Genomic DNA, 16,897 nt, shown 5'->3' on the forward strand with positions numbered 1-16,897 from the left:
CAGGGAACATGTGTGATTAATTTGAAGACAAACACGGGACAGATTAAAGGCCCACAGACACACTGTCCATGAATATCACCGTCAAGGTTCTGGTTTGTTTTGTCTTTTAGGAAGAAGGACTGACCTAGGAAGACCTGTATTAGAGAGGAATGTCATTTCCAAGCACCCTGGAATCTTCCTTGGCTCCTAAGAGCTTCACTCACTGATCATTCCGTTTGCCAAGATTCTAGATCTCACAATTTAAATTTGAAAAACTTTCCACGTAATCATCAGATGAATTCCGATGCAGTGGCAGAGTTGTAAATGCCCATTTGTTCTGATTTTTGCTTTCATCAGACTGAGTGACTTGATTTCTGGGGAAGGATTTGAAAACCACGTTTAATTAACTCTTTCTAGAAAACAGATGTGGAAAGAACACCTTGATAGACGCCACGCAGTGATGCCTGTTCCTAAAAGGATGAAGCTTCATGTTGTGCTTCATCCGATAAGGATTCATCATTGAACTTAAGAAAAAAATCTTGCTCAGTTGACTCAAGCTGTTTCCCAAGGGTGGGAAAGTACCTACAAAGGGGTAGGTGGGGAAGAAAGGACTAAGGTGACAGGAAGCGAGTCAGAGTGGCAATTACATGGAGAGGAAGGATCCCCAGAGGGGCACCTGTGGACGCTGGGATCAGTCCTGCTGGGACCGAGAGGGAGGGAATGGGGTGGAGCGTGAAAGAAAGTTCCCCAAAGTGCACCTGACACCAACTGACAGACACCCTGGGTGCAAAGGCTGGCCGCCACCCAGAACTCCTCAGATGCAGACACCAGACTTCTGCCCTGGTGCCTCCCTTCCCAGCAGCCTGGCGCTGGGGAAGTATTGTCACTCTCACATTTACAGACCTCAACAGAAAAACCATTATGTGCTCGAGCCCCTGCCTGAAATCAGACTTGCATATTCCATTAACAATGCAGCACGGCAGGTATCATAAATCCTCAGCATCTTTTGGATACCATCCCTCTAGGGGCTTTCTGCCCAGTCTCTTGCAGTTGTGTTTTTTAAATGCTCTAAGTAAATGAACTAATGTAAACTGAGTAACATCCAGGAAACACAAGCTGAAAGATGTTTAAAGAAAATGCTGGACGATAGCTCACGCAGGTGCTCCGAGCATGGACCTTGGTGCGCTGGAGAGCCAAGGCTTGTCCCCGTTCCCCTCTGAAGCTGCATGGCCTTGGGCTGCTGTCCCTGCAAAGTCCCCGCCCTCCCGGGTGGGAGAGCAGTAGCCAGCAGCGCGCACGTGCAGGCACGGCCTCGAACCGGCCTCCGGAGGGAAACGCTTCATCTGCTCAAGCCCTCTGGGCCTGGGGATTTTGTTTTTTTTTTTTTTTTTTAATGTTTAGAACTCTGACCTTTATAAAAAGCTGGACTCACTGCCCAGAAAAACAGGAAGTTTACTCACCAGGAAGCCATAGAAATGAAGCACAAAAAGTGGGTATCTCTCCATGAGCAAAGCTAAGCCTCAGACCACCGCCAGCCAGTGACACGGTCGCGACGCCCCGCACCGCCGCTCCCGACCCAGTGACCGCCGGTGACCTGCACCACGGCACGGAAGTCAGTGAACCGGGTTCGTTCGAGCCCCTCAGGTCTCCCTTGCCTGAAACAGCAGAGTGACGCTGGCACTCAGCGTCCTGAAACTCTCTCTCGAGGGATCCACCCGCCACAGAGGCCGTGGGACACCGGGACGGGCCTCGGGAAAGCCTTTCCTGCGCAGTGTCCCCGGTCCGCGGCCGCGCGGCAGGGCGGGGTGGAAGGCGCAGACCCGCAAGTCAAGGAAAACAAAACAAATAGAACAAGAGCTGCGCCTGGCATGGAGACTGAACCCAGCCAAACCCTGACTGTCCTCTTTGTACCTGAATCCCTCTAAATGTGGTAAGGCCTCTTTGGAAAGAACCTTTCTTCTCAATGTAAACACATATATAGAGAGAGACAGTTATTACTATAATACATAATTAGGGATAATTTTTTCTCTTATGTATATGCATATATGTATGTGTGTGTGTGTATTGTTTTCTTTTTTTTTTTTTCCTTTTAAACAGATGGATTCTTGCTATGTTGCTCAGGCTAGTCTTGAACTCCTGGGTTCAAGTAATCCTCCCACCTTGGCCTGCGAGGTAGCTGGGACTACCGGTGTGCACTATCACACCTGGCTTACTCCTTTATTTTTTAAGAGCAGAGACTGCAAGCTGGTTCTTACTGGTTGAATCCTACCTGTGTCTAAAACAGTAGAAGTGTGTTTGTCCTACAGAGGGTTCTAAGTTTTAACCTTAGAACTTTGCCAACATTAAGAGAAATCAGAATGTGCCATGTGAAACCTGGATTTTTGGCTTCTCTTGAAGAATGAAGACCTGGCAGCGAGAGCCTGCATTTGTGCAGGGCAATAATCAACTGGCGCTGACTAGCAGCAGCTGCCACCTTCAGACAGAGCTCGAGTTCACCAGCTCGCCCCAGGCCCCACTGCTCCCTATTGCTCATTGACCCTGAGGCCTGCTGCCATGTATTTATATTACCTGTGACTCATTTCACTCATTTGTGCCCCCAGGGGCATGCAGATTTATGGCCCCTGCCGTTAAGTATTTGCCACCAACATTGACTTGAACCAAACAGCAGTACAAAAAAGTAATTTGAATAATTTTATATTTCACATCCTTTGGAATTCATTCTATCTAGATCTGACCTCTATGTTTCTTTGGGAACAATAGAAGAAGAAAAACAAGATCAGCAGCCCATTAGTGTCAACATTTTAGTAATAGTTCAGTGTCTATATACACATGTGTACTTTTTTAGGGTGGGGAACTTTTAGGGAACTCTAGTCTGAAGAAGAGAAAGATTCAAAAAGGAATTAACCTGTCACACGGATGACGAGGCCAGTATAGGAATCCCCTGGGCAGCCAAAATGCAGGGTGTTTCAGAAATAGGAAACATCAAAAAGTTGTGACTTGGAACAAAAGGCAGGTGCTTAGAGGAAAGAATGTCATTAGCAGCTGAGCTGTCTGGTGAGTCAAGAGGAGAAGGGGCAGAGAGGAGAGGAAAAGAGAGAGGGAGAAGAGGGAGGGAGGAAGACAACCAGTGAACCCGGGGCAGAGACGCACACAGATGCCAGCTAGGAACCACAGCAGGAGGTGGCCTTCTCTAAACATCTGGAACAAAAATAGGAATCTAAAACACAGAGGAATATTTTTGTTTAAGTCGGTCTCTCAGAACAAAATTAGGAACGCTGTGCTTTCCGTAAGGGGGGAAATGTCTCAGATGCCGGCACGATAGCCTAACCACACAGGGACTCCGGAGAAAAGGCCAAGTGACTTCCCCCTTTTCGGAAGAGCGCAAGCTCTTCTTCCTGAGACCTGTCTCTTAGAACCTTCCTTGTCCCTCCAGTGACATGCAAACCGAGTTCTTATGCAGAAACCAACCATGCTTTCACCTCTGGGATGCCTCCAATTTCCATTTTTTAAATGATAATAGACACAGAATGTCAACAGCTTGCAAAGGGAAGCGATCACACAACATTTATGTTTTAAGACAGAGAAAAAAAGATTAACATTTAAATTACTTTTTGCCTTCAATGATGTGACCACAAAAATTTGGCCCTTCCTAAAGTTATGCTTTGTAAAGAAAAGGTGTTTCCAGTAATTTTGTTGGTATCCTCACCTCGAATTTCTGCCTGAGCTCCATGTTTCCTTCTTCGTCCCCTTCCGGAATGGGCACATTGTAGTACTCACCTTCTTCTTGGTTAAGCAACTTGTACCTTTCAAACACACGGGAGAGAAGCAGAGTTAGGGCACTGTGTTTGCACCACAGCGAGTTCAGCTACGCTTCTCCTTCAGCCCCTAGTCAAGCTGTTTCATGAAATGCATCCTACAGAGAGACTACAGCCAGATAACTAGACATTCAACTAACATTTCAGAGGAATCGTCTAATGCTTTGAGACATACTCAGCCTCAGGGGCTTCCTTACCATCCACTGGCTGGCATCTTCATTAGCTCCGAAACGCCAAAGGAAAGGGATCCCATGAAGTCATTTCTTGTTGTTCGATCCCAGTCCCAGATTTCTACAGAGAGTCGTCGGTCTTTGTCTGAAGGTTTTAATTTGCTACAAAACACACACACATAAACGCTAGGTTATCTTGATCATGGTTTCTTGGGAGACACCACTTGCTCACGATCGGAGCCTGAGATAGAGAGATAACAGACTCAATTCTCTTCCTGTGCCAATAAAATACCAACCCCTTACACTGGCCACCAAAGCTCTACAACACGGGTTAAGCAAAACATGACCCACAGGCCAAATCGAGCCAACTGAGTATTTTTATAAATAAAGTCGTATTAGAACACAGCCATGACCATTTGTTTCCATGTTGTCTGTGGCTGCTGTGGCAGTAGAATGTTTGTGTTGTGTAGGTGCAACGGAGACTGTATGACTTACAAACTCTAAACTGTGTACTATCTAGCCCTTCACAGAACAAAGCCTGCTGGCCCCTCTACGATAGAGAGCTACCTTTCTGGCTGTCTGCAAAACACCTGCTTCCCGTGTACCAGTCACAGAGAGGACCTCTTGCTTTTGTTTAGCTGCACTCAGTGCTTTCTCACTCCTGACTTACTTATTCTCTCTTCCCATTCCCTCCGCCTTCTTCCCCTTCTACCATCTCTACCTCTGAAATCCCGGCAACCCTTCAGGGCCCACTTTAAATGTCACCTCCTCTAGGAAGTCCTCCTTGCTTGAAGATAAGAATGATCGTCCCATTTTCGTGGCAGTAACACCTTCTATATTACTCCCTTCTTCTGTGTTCTAAAAATTATTTAAATTCTTGCCTTATGCCCGCCCCTAACTCTCAAAAGAACCTAAATTCATCAAAAGGTGGACACCTCTCATACGTTTTTCTATTATCTTTAATACGTTAAATGGCATTTTTTATACAAAGTAGGTAATGATAATAAAATTTGGGGCCTGTGTTATGCAACTCTTGGTAAACAGAATTACCATCCATCAAACAGAGGTGATGGCAGCTGCCTCCCTAACACAGCCTGAGAAGATCTTAGGAATGAAGACATGTTTAAAGACATTTAAAACGAACCCACCTCATGATCCCTAATAATGAGGTGGGCAATTCTATGGTGTGCAGAACAAAGTCTGGTGGAGAAGAAACCACTTACAACGTAAAGGACTCGTTCCACTGGGGGTTCAGCGTGGAGCGGATGGTTTTGGTTTTTTGTTTGCTTTCGTTCTTGGGATCAGGGATAAGTTTCAGCTTCACGTAGGGATCTGAAAGCCCATTTGGATCCATAGGGATGAGATTTTTTGCATCTCGTACTGTGAAGAGAGAAAGAAGAAAACATTAAAACAGGAGAACTGATCTATGTTGCCCAGGGTCCCGTGTCAAGACCAAGCTGAATGAAGGAGACGTCAGGGTGGTGTTTAAGGGGAGAGAAAGTGAGAACCAAAAGCCTCTGTTGCTCAACCTGAGAAAAGTGACCGGCCGCCACCGCTGACGGAGGAAACGGGCATCGTGTGGCCCTTGTGGGCAAGCCTTGGGACTCAGCACCAGCCTGCACAGGCAGCATCGGCAACACTCAGGCACCTATTAGCAATGCAGAAACCTGGGCCCACCCAAACCTGCTGAGGCAGAATCCGAATTTTAACATGAGTCCCAGGGGACCTTTGCAGCTGTCCAGGAGAAACGGTGCCCTCGCCCCCCAGCTAAGCAACAGCCTGACCCGGTCCATGGCACCACACATGCACTTGAGCTTCCAGAAGGTGTTATCTCTTTTCTTTGTAAAGGCCGGTGGTTTCCAGCCCTGACTGTGTATTGGAATCACTTGGGTTGGAGAGGGGTTAAACATTCCAAAGCCCAGAATTAAATTAGGATATCCAGGCCGGGCGTGGTGGCTCACGCCTGTAATCCTAGCACTCTGGGAGGCCGAGGCGGGTGGATCGCTCGAGGTCAGGAGTTCGAGACCAGCCTGAGCAAGAGTGAGACCCTGTCTCTACTAAAAATAGAAAGAAATTATCTGGCCAACTAAAAAAATATATATAGAAAAAATTACCCGGGCATGGTGGCGCATGCCTGTAGTCCCAGCTACTCGGGAGGCTGAGGCAGGAGGATCGCTTAAGCCCAGGAGTTTGAGGTTGCTGTGAGCTAGGCTGATGCCACGGAACTCACTCTAGCCCGGGCAACAGAGTGAGACTCTGTCTCAAAAATAAATAAATAAATAAATAAATTAGGATATCCAAGGGATGGGCTTGAGTACTCATTTTTAAAACCTCCCCAGGTGGTTCCATTGTACAGCAGGGGCAAGAGCCATTGGTGTATACAGTGGAGCTCAGACCTGCTAACCAACGTGTGGGTCTGTGGACCGGCAGCATTTACATCACTTGGGAGCTCATGAGACATGCAGAGTCTCAGGCCCCACTTCAAAATTACTAACAACTCAGAATCTTCACTTTAGAATTCACTTTTGAGAATTCACCAAACTCATGTGGAAGGTTTTAATGCAATGCAGAAGGTCTAGCCTCCTAAAACTGCAACCCAAAAGCTGAAAAATTTGAGCATAAAAATGGAGCTCTCCCATGAGGAATGGAAAGCAGCCAAGGGTTTCTCTCTGATTAAACACCAGAATGAAAAATGAGATGCTTTTTAAAAGGCAGAAAATACCCTGGAATGTCTAAACATGGGAGGCTGCGGAAGGTCACATCCCAGATAAGCCAATGAAGAGCCTTATCAAAGTCACCAAAAGTTCCTGAGTTGCCTCCTGCTAGTTGCAGGATTATCTCGGGGGCTGGCTTTTACATATTCAATTTATAGTCCCGACAGCCAACACACACAGAGTCATTTAAGGCCACTCTCTTCTGAATGGTGATGAGCTGAAATCTTGATGGAATTTAAAACTGCAGACCTCCTACTAAAGATCCTTCCATTTAAGTTGAAAATAAAAAGAGTTATCCACTCCAAATGTCACTGAAGTAGACAGTGGGTCCAAATTTCAATTTCTTATTGCAGTGGGGAACAGCCTACCTGACGTGTGACTCACCTCGTGCCAGGACACCTGAAGCAGGATTATGAGCAACCAACTTGCCGGCCCCTCTGTTTGGAGGGTGGGCTCTGGGGCCAGGCTGCCTGCGTTTGAATTCTGGCTCTTCCACCTCATGGTTGCGGGCAAGATCCTTAATCTCCCTGTGCCTCAGTTTTATCACCTGGAAAATTGTATCTCCTTCATATGTCAGGATTATATAGGTTCATACGTGTAAAGTGCTTAGAACAGTGATGGGTACACGTAAGAGCCCAAGAACGATTATTATCATTGTTGTCAATACAAGTCACTGGCAGGGAACAAAACCAGAAAGGCTCAGGTGTTCAGAAACTGCACCAAGAGCATATGAACTGGCAACCAAACGCCATGGAAAATAGTACAATGTGGCAATTTTCTAACATGGTTGCAACTACATGGTTTTAACAATGTCTTAAGCTAAGAAGCAATGTTGGAGGGCATGGCTAACAGGAATAGCTGTTAACAAAGCTGGGAGACGGGAAGCCAGGAAAAAGAAGAGAAAAACTGAAGTGGGGAAAGGAATGAGAAGGGCTGGAGGCCCGAGAAACAAGGAAAGATGCAATCAAGATGTGGAGCCAGAGGATGGGCACGTGGCCCCAGCACAGGTGGGCGGTGGTTTGCGACCTCGGCTACCCACTGGAAACACCTGGGATGTTTTGGTCACATACTGGGCCCCACCCAGAGTCAGATTTACTTGGTCTGGGCTGAGGTCCACACATCTGGATCTTTTAAGCTCCCAAGATGAGTCTTATGTGAAGCCAAGATCAGGCACTGTTCAATGCACCCAGTAGTCACCTCAAAGTATGGCTGCATCATTGGCGTCATTGGCATCATTTGAAGGCTTTATTATTCACATTTTTCTTTAAATTGGCTCGTTTTTTCACACCCAACATTTAAAAAGGAAACATATCATTTGTAATAATTGGAAAACCAAGATTGTTTGCCATAAATGGACAGTAACCATAAAACTAAATACAAGGAAAATCTGTTACTCATTTCTAGTTGGATACTGTTGCCTGAAACCTGTTCTCTCTTAGCCACAAAGCCACAAAGGAGAAATTAACAGGTGTTAAGGATATTGTAGCCCCAGATAGAGTCTTTCTCTGCAGTTACAACCCAGATTGAAAGAAAATTGAAAAGAAAATAGCTTTCTCATCATGTAATTTAATGCTTTTTAATATCAGTTCAGTACCTCCAGAAATCATCTTAAGCGCTACCAAAGCTCATATCCATAGTGGCCCCATCCTATCTGTGGGAAGCAAATATGGAAAGAACGCCAATTCCAAGGTTATTGAGGATGCTGACTATTCCACAGCCTAAAAGCAGCACCAGGTCCAAGAAGAACAGACCCGGCACGGGTCCCATAGCTCATTTCCTGTCTCTCACTTTCTACCAGAACCAAATTGTTCTCACCCACAGAATAAAGACAGCAAAACAAATCACATTACTCTGATAAACCATTAAGAATGAGATTTTTTTTTTAAAAAAAGATTATCATGCCAAATGAAATTCCAAAAAGATAGGTAGTGTCCACACATAGGAACAACACACTTCCCTTGCTCGCTCGCTGCAGAAGCACTGACTGCTCCCCAGATGGGCCCGGGGCCCCTCCGTGGGACGCAGCGAGAACGCTCTCCCGTCACATCTCATCAGCAGTTCTGCAGCCTCTGTGACAAGGAGACATCTGCTGAGGAAGTACATCTGTGCCACGGTATTGGCCATTTCAGAATAGAAAGTCTGTTCTGTAATTCCAGAACTTTAATAGAAATATAGAATACTAATTATATTCCTTTTTTTTTTGGGGGGGGGCTTGAGACGGCTGCTCTGAAAATTACCAGCTGTCAAGGCCAGCACTGAGAAAACCAGCCCAGGTTAGGAGGTTATATAATTTCCTGATGTTGTAAGCTATCATTTCTGGATAAAACCCATTCAAATAAGATTATGAAGTTTGAGAAATACCTACCCAGAGATAACTGATACAGATGGCTAGGTGAGCCCAGGACACGTGAGTTTTAAACACATGTTTAGGAATGAGGTGGGTCTACAGGCACAGGGGCTGTCTTATCAGCTCAGAGGACTGGGCAGCCTTAACCAGATCGGGAAATCTAAGCTATAGGTGCCCCAGGGTATATGGAACAGCGCAGATTTAGCAATGAAGCAGTGATTTTGCCCAAGGCCTGCTTGATGTGGAAAGTGGAGGTGGGCACTCGGGCAGGCAGACAGGCAGGCGGAAGCAACTGCCATGCTTTCTCTGGGAGAAGCAAGTGATACTCACAAAGACTTGCAGTCAAGTGAGTGGTTTACGTGCATCTGAGGATGTACAGGGGACAGTCAGGCTCACTTGACTTGAATGGGTAGAGCGGATGGTGGCTGCACCATCTCAGGGGGTAGCATAACTTAAGGGCTAAGAACGTGGGCAGCTGGGGTCAAGTCTCTGCTCTGCCACTTAGTTGCATGGTTTTGGATAAGTTACTCAATTTCTCAGTTTGTTCATCTGTAAAATGGGGACAGTAAGAGTGCCTATCCCATAGAGTTGATGTGAAAATTAAGTAACTTAAGATATGCAAAGCATTTATAAGAGAACCTGGAACAAGGGAAGCCTTGGTCAAGTATTTGCTATCATCACCAATGGTAGCGTTAAGTGTTTGCTATCTTACCATCACTGTTATTGTCACCAACACCCACATTAGCTTCTCCTCTCTGCCCTCAGAAGCAGGGCTGTTTCCTCAAGGTAAAAGAAAAACAAAACTAAAAACCCAAATATATTAAAGGAACAGTTCATATACTCCTGGAATCTCCAGATCTCAGGGTTAGGCTAGAGTTAAACAGCTCTGAGTTGTTCCAAAATAGTTTGGGATGCAAAAAATAATAATAATTCAGTGCAATCCTTGAGCCATTCAGAGAATGGGCCAGATGGTTTTCTAATCCAGAGAACGTATGTATGCAGCATAAATTATGAAGTGGAATGAGAAACACCCGTGAACTCATCACCTAACAGCTAGATCAGCAGCAATACTGCTGAACCTACCTGGTGTGTCCCCCCGTCCCACCCCCTACCTCCCATGGATCTTTCAGGTCACTCTGGGGCACTTCAGCTTGGCAAGCTCAGAGCAAGGACACATGGAGGTTCTGAAGCATTCACCCACTGGCACCTAAGACGAAGGCTGTGTTGAGAACACAGCTAGACCCTTGTTGCCTACACACTGGCCTCATCGGCACTGACCCGTGGTAACCCCCTCCCCCGCCCATCAGAGGGTTCATATCTATACAGAGACATTGTTTGGCGATGTGCAAAAGTCAAGTGCCTCCAAATTTAAAAACAACATGGTCCTTCAAATGAGCCATTTTGCTTTAGAAAATAGTTCTCTATTTTTATTGTTTTTTCTGCCCCCTCTTTGAGCACCCTTGTTCCTAGCTTCTGCTTAAAAGCCAACAATAAGGACAAAAGCTCAAAACAGGGACTTACTGCAAAAGTCAGGATTGTTCCGTGTGTGCTGACCCAGCGACACCTCCCACCTCCGCCCCTGCCCAACAGCAAACAAAATTCTGCAATCCTACTCCACATCACGCATAAGCAAAAATTATGTTCTCTGACACTGCAGAAAAAAAAAAAAAACCTCCTTTGTTTGAAGTCACCAACAGCAAAAGAAATGTGAATGCAAAAATGTTGGGGGGGGGGGGCAGGGAAGTGCAGAAAACGAACAGGGTTTAGTCTCTGTGGTTGAAAGGACCCAGCGTCGTCCAACATCAGGCGACACAGTGACGGAGGCTTCCCGAACCCGAGAGCCACGTCTTCCAGCAACAAACAGTGACTTCACAGCCAGAGAATTAGTTATTTTGATAATTAGACATCCATGATATTCTCTCAAAGGACTTCAGATGCATAAATTAATTTCTTATGAAAAGATGCCATTATCAAGCGCACGTGCAGATAGGGCCCTCAGGTAGAGAGAGGTGAAGTAATTTGCTCACCACACAAAGCTAAAGGGTGGCCAAGCCGGGGTGAGCCTGTGACGGTATAAAACCCAGCTCTCCCTTGTTCTTGTATAAAAATGACTTGAACAAGACACAACGTCTCCAAGAAGAGGTGGTGAAGTTGGCCTCGGCTAGGAGGCAATGGGGGAAGAGTTTGTGCAGGAGAACGAGGAAGAAGGGAAGAGAAGGACCCTTCCATGGGGAGGACGGGTGGCCCCAGGGGATGAGGGCTAAGTGAATACACACCTCACAGTGCGGGACTGAGCCCTGGTGTGTCTAGAGGGGCGGGGGGGAAGGCAGGCGAAGTGTCCACAAGTACTTCTCTGCTTGGGTGCCTTGAACTTACTGAAGGGGGCCTGCAGTGCCCGATTCAAAGGTAGAAGGGGTAGAAGCTTCTGGAGTATCATTCTAAAACCACTAACCCACTTAGCATGCTGGGGTGTTCTGGGCACTACAGCCGGAATGTGCCGACATCTGCCTGAGAACCAACAGACTAGCACCTGAATCGTGGAAGTCCATGATGTCACTGAGACACGGGGCCCCAGAGCACCCAGTGACCATGACACCAAAGAGGCCACAAGGGAAGTGTCTGCCACTCATGGCTCACGTTCAGGAATGGTGCTTCCAGGTCCCCCCCAGCCCCGCCCTGCAGGTAACAATTTTAGGGCAAATGGCACATGGAAAAAAGCACAGCGGGAAAGGAAGGAAAAGAAGATTGCAGCGGGTATGAAAGTGCGCTGGTAAATTTTCCCTGATGCAGAGATTTTTTAAGGCCACAAAACAAATATTGAAACTGGGGAACAATGTTCGTTTCCCCACGGCAATGCTCACAACATCCATTGTGTGTGTTCCACGAGAGGCCTGTTGGGTGGGTGGGGCTGTATTTTTTTCAGTCGACAAGTATTGCCTAGCCCTATTCAGGAGGAAAAAATAATAAATGGTGCAGGGAAAAGGTTTGGGTTCACAAAGCGTTTGGCCCCTGCCCGTGAGCTGGGGCAGGCTCCTCCAACACTATGGGGCCACACACTGGGGTGTGCTGAAGCGCATCTGGCCTCTGCCAGGAGACGGGACGCACCTTCGCTTCTACCTGCCCTCCTCTGCCAGGATGGCTTAAATAATGATCTTAGTGATAGGGACCCCATCAGTTTCCTGTGGCTGCTGTGACAAATTACTACAAACTTCCTGGCTGAAAACAACAGAAATGTATTCTCTCAGTCCGCAGGTCCAACATCAGCATCGCTGGGCCAAAATCCAGGGGTTGGCAGGGCCAGGCTCCCCCGAGGCTCTGGGGGAATCTGTCCCTTGCCTCACCCGCTTCTGGCAGCCAGTGGCATTGCGTGGCTTGTGGCCACCCCCCTCCAATCTCTGCTCCATGTCTACACCACCCTGTCTTCTGTGTGTGATTTCTCTCTGTGCCCCTCTCTCACAAGGATGCGCGTGACTGCATTCAGGGCCCACCCAGATGACCCAGAACAATGTCCCCATCTCAAGATCCTTATTTGATCACATCTGCAAGAACACTTTTTCCAAATTAAGGTCACATTTACAGATCCCAGGAATTAGGATCTGACATCTTTGGGTGGTCATTATTTAGCCTATACTACAGGTACTATATTAAGGAATTTCCTTTGGGGTTGACGCCAATGTTCTAGAATTAGATCGTGGTGATGGTTGCACAATTTTATGACTGTACTGAAAACCACTATGGACACTTTAAAAGGGTGCATTTTATGACAGTGGGTTAAATCTCAATAAAAAAAAGAATAGATTCATTTACTGACAAGTGGCCATGTGCTTTGCGACACCCACTCGCTTAATCCTCACAATACTCCTGTGAAATAATGACTCAGACACCTGTTTTCCAGCTGAGGGAACTGAGGCACAGAGATGTTGAGTATCTTGCTCAAGGTTGGGCATTTGGTCAGGGATGGAGTCAAGGGTGCACCTGAGTCCTGACTCTGGGGCCTGAGCCTCAGCCTCTACCTGGCCCTCCAAGGTGGCCTCTGGATCCAGGTTCACCTGTTGGTGTGGAACACAGGGGGCAAACTTTTCCTATAAAGAGCCAGATCATCGATAGTTTAGACTCTGCAGGACACAAAGTTCTCTATCACGACTACTCAAGGCTGCTGTGGAGCAAAAGCAGCCATGGACAACAATGGACATGGCTGTGTTCCAATAAAATTTTATTTAAAAAAAAACAGGCTCTGGACCAGATTTGGCCCTTAGCCCGTAGTTTGGTGGTTCCCAGCACAGAACAAACAGCACCCCACCACCCCAAAACACACGGAGGTATTTGAGGAGAAACTGACACAGATGAGGAGTCTCTACTTCCTTCAGGCTCCTTCTGCTTTGAGCTGAGTGTCTTAACTCTGACCCTGTCCTAAAGCTTGGGAGGGTCCCTTGGCTGGGGTGGGTAGAGAAGGTGAGTCTCCTGAGGGTTACTAGAATCCACCTTCCCCCTTCTTAGCAGAACCTTCAGAAGCCAACATCTCCCACATGTACACATGCTTGCTTTTCTCCTAGTTGCTTTGGGCTTTTTGGTGCAGTAGTCTACACTCCCAGACAAACCTGCTCGGCAGCCTCCTCCCTAGAGCATCTGATCTGGCCATGCCCTGTTACAGTTGGCCAGCCCCACCTTGTTCAGGTGTCCCCAGCCCGTTCCACACCTGGGTCCTGCCCACCTGGGGCCAAGTGCAAGCAGAGAGCTTCAGGAGGCACCAGGGGGCCATTCTTTTCCTATGTGAAAGCGGTTCTGGAAATAGGTGTTTTAAAGGCACGTGTATCCAGTTGCCCTGGGATGCAGAAAAGCTGACCTGCTGGAGGAGAGCTGGCATGGAAAAGGCCCCTCTGTGTCCTCAGTAATCTAGCTGCGTCCTTGCAGAGCTAGGGGCTTGTCCTGCTGAGGGATTTACCCTCCCAACAGCCTGGGCACTCAGCTCAGGAGCATCTCAGGTGGCCAGAGGGCCGGATCAGACAGCAAGGGAAGAAACCCTCAACCCCACCAGCTCAGAACAACGTCGTGGCTCAGCCACACCGGAGTCCTCAGGTTTTCTCCAGAGCACGCACGTCTTCCCGGTCACGTTACTGGGAAGAACACGCTGTTCCTGAGGCTTGTTTGCGTCTTACTTTAGGCCTGTTCTGATGACGCTGCGACGCAGAAACTGTGTCTAAGAAGCTGCCAGTTCCCTCACGTCGCTACAAGTCAGTTCTGTACCGGGAGCCAGAACTCCTCGGCAAATGTCGGTTTTGGGAAACTGGTGGAGTGACAGATTGCTTCCGGAACAGGATTTACCGAATGCCTTCCCACGTGATGCTACGGGGGTGGTCAAGCTGTCTAGCAATACGGCAAGGTTCTGGGTTTAGCGGCTCTGACTCGGAGCCTCTCAAACCACGCAGGCGGACCGGCCCTGGCAAGGGCGGGCCACCTTAGAGGTGGTGGCGGGCAAGTTGCCACGGGACACCACGGAGGAACCAGACCAGCAAGGCTGCAGACCATCGGGTGGGCACAGAAAGCCACCGCAGAAGAAGGGCCTGAGGCCAGCTCCGGCTGGCACCGGGAGAGGGTGCAGTGAGATGTGGCTCCAAGTCACATTCCTGATCCACCCGGTTGTAACTCTGGGTAACAGGCACACCCCGAAATGCTCTGGGCCAGACAGTCTCCATTTTCTTTAAGCCATGACCCCCTCTAATATTGCAATTTTTATGACCTCTCAGGGCATTCGTGGGCCCTGGGCTGAGGACCTCCACTGTGTGCCTGAAGAGCCCGGTTCTCCAAGGATCCAGGGATCTTTCTTCTTTCCCCACACATGTTCCGAAGCTGCAGGCAAAGGGAGAGCGGCCTTCCTCTAGGTGGGTTCCTACGGTGGCTGCAGATGGGAAGGGGTCTGTGCTGTCATCTGAATGTTTGTGTCCCCCCCTCCCATGCATATTTGAAATCCTAACGCCCAAGGTCATGCCATTAAGAGGTGGGGCCTTGGGAGGTGATTAGGTAAAAGGGTGGAGCCCCCATGAATGGAATTATCGATCTTAAAAAGAGAAGCCTTGTTTGCCCCTTGTACCACGTGAGGCCACGTGAGAAGACATTAAGAGTCAGGAAACAAGCCCTTCTAGATACCGAATCTTCCGGTGCCTTGATTTTGGACTTGCCAGCCTCCAGAACCGGGAGCGATACCCGGTTTGTGGTACCTTGTTATAGCAGCCCAAACAGACTGAGGCAGTCTGGGAGCTGGGAGGAGCCCTGGCCATGGCGAGGTGGCAGGTATGTGGCAGGCAAGTTGCCACGGTGGCTGTGGTTTGCTTCTCCAGTGGCGTGAATACAGGTTCCCACGTGTGGGCACCCACGAGCAGTCAGGCTCCCTTCTGGCACATGGAGGCAGCTGATCTCTCAAGCAGGAACAGTGAAGAGTTGACAGGACAGGTGAGGGTTGGTCATGGGTGGTGGCCCAGGTAGTGCCACCCATCCAACTGATTCTATAAGAATTGTCTGGCCAGAAGCAACAGCAAAGAAAATCACAGTCTTCTCTCATTAACAAATTAGAACTGGGAGATTTTCAAACATAGCTTGAGTGGCACTTGGTTACAGCATTTTTGAGGTTCCCAATATGGAAAATAATCCAATAACCTGTGTTTCCTACCATCAGTTATACTTTAACATCTAAAGTTTAGGGATGTTCCACATTCTGGCCCACATTCACCTAGCACACGGTGGTATGAGTTAGGGGCTGGTATCATTTCTGACTGGCTAGTTAAATTTTTTTTTTTTTTTTAGAGACAAGCCCTTGCTCTGTTGCCTGGGCTAGAGTACAGTGGTGTGATCATAGCTCACAGCAGCCTCAACCTCCTGGGCTCAAGCAATCCTCCTGCCTCAGCCTCCTGTAGCTGGGACTACAGACATGTGCCACCCACAGGGCTAATTTTTTTTTTTTTTTTTTTGTAGAGACGAAGTCTTGCTATATTGCCCAAGCTGATCTCGAATTATTCCTGGTCTCAATTAATTCTCCTGCCTTGGCCTCCCAAAGTGCTGGGATTATAGGTATGAGCCGCTGTACCTGGCCAATATGTTAAATATTTGACTGCATCCAGTTTATTACATTTAGTACCCATATAACTCCAAAGACTCATTCCACAACAACAAGGCCAGTCTCTTCGCTACTAATTATTTTGAACCCCTGCTGCCTAGCACAGCACCTTGCAATACGCTCAGTGACTGTGCACACAGGAATCTCCGTGTGTCCCATGCCCTGTGGTTCTGGGTCCATGCTGCCCCATTGCTGGCACATGCCCCCTGGAGCACACCCCTCCATTCATCTCAGCACCACCAGCTCTTGCCTTGGGCACAAGACCCATCTTCTCTGCCCTTCCCCCTCCTGCCAGCCCAGCTCACAGAAGCTGCGTCTCTACAGACTGTCAGCAACTCGAGGGCAGGGCTGTACCACCTCCTACGTGAGCATTTCTCCCCTGGGTCAACACAGAGCAAGACAAAACCCATGAGTGCTCCAGTGCTGGACAGATTCTTGCTGATCTACTCAAATGCTAAAGCTGACAGGAAAACTTGAAAACGTCTTAACTTTTGACTGCAGTACACTAAGTGTCCATTTGGAGGGACTCTTGGACAAGGAAAAACCTAACAGGCTTTTCAAGGAAGAATAAAGCCAGGCCAAAAGGACTCAACACACTTTTTTGAAAACATGAAATGCTTTGAAGAGAGAGTCTCTGAGCCCACAAAGACTAAAGAACATATGACGTGTCTCCAGCTTTCAGGAAAAATGGATCCAAAAGGGCCATTTGCTCTTGGGAAATAATTATCATGTGGAAATCCTCTAGACTTCAGGAAATAAAATGC

General features: G+C 47.8%; 1 protein-coding gene across 3 annotated transcripts in view; it reads right to left on the reverse strand.

Annotated features, from left to right (window-relative positions):
• Positions 1-16,897, reverse strand: part of PRKCA (protein kinase C alpha) — a 371,546-nt gene that overhangs the window by 68,757 nt on the left and 285,892 nt on the right. For all 3 annotated transcript variants that reach the window (XM_045526942.1, XM_045526943.1, XM_045526944.1), the window contains 3 exons: positions 5,188-5,344; positions 3,992-4,126; positions 3,686-3,782 (listed from right to left, as the gene is read on the reverse strand). In XM_045526942.1, the coding sequence (XP_045382898.1) occupies positions 3,686-3,782; positions 3,992-4,126; positions 5,188-5,344 (389 nt within the window). The remainder of the gene's footprint in view (positions 1-3,685; positions 3,783-3,991; positions 4,127-5,187; positions 5,345-16,897) is intronic.

The sequence above is a fragment of the Lemur catta genome, chromosome 15 (genome assembly GCF_020740605.2).
Source record: "Lemur catta isolate mLemCat1 chromosome 15, mLemCat1.pri, whole genome shotgun sequence".
Taxonomy (NCBI): Eukaryota; Metazoa; Chordata; class Mammalia; order Primates; family Lemuridae; genus Lemur; species Lemur catta.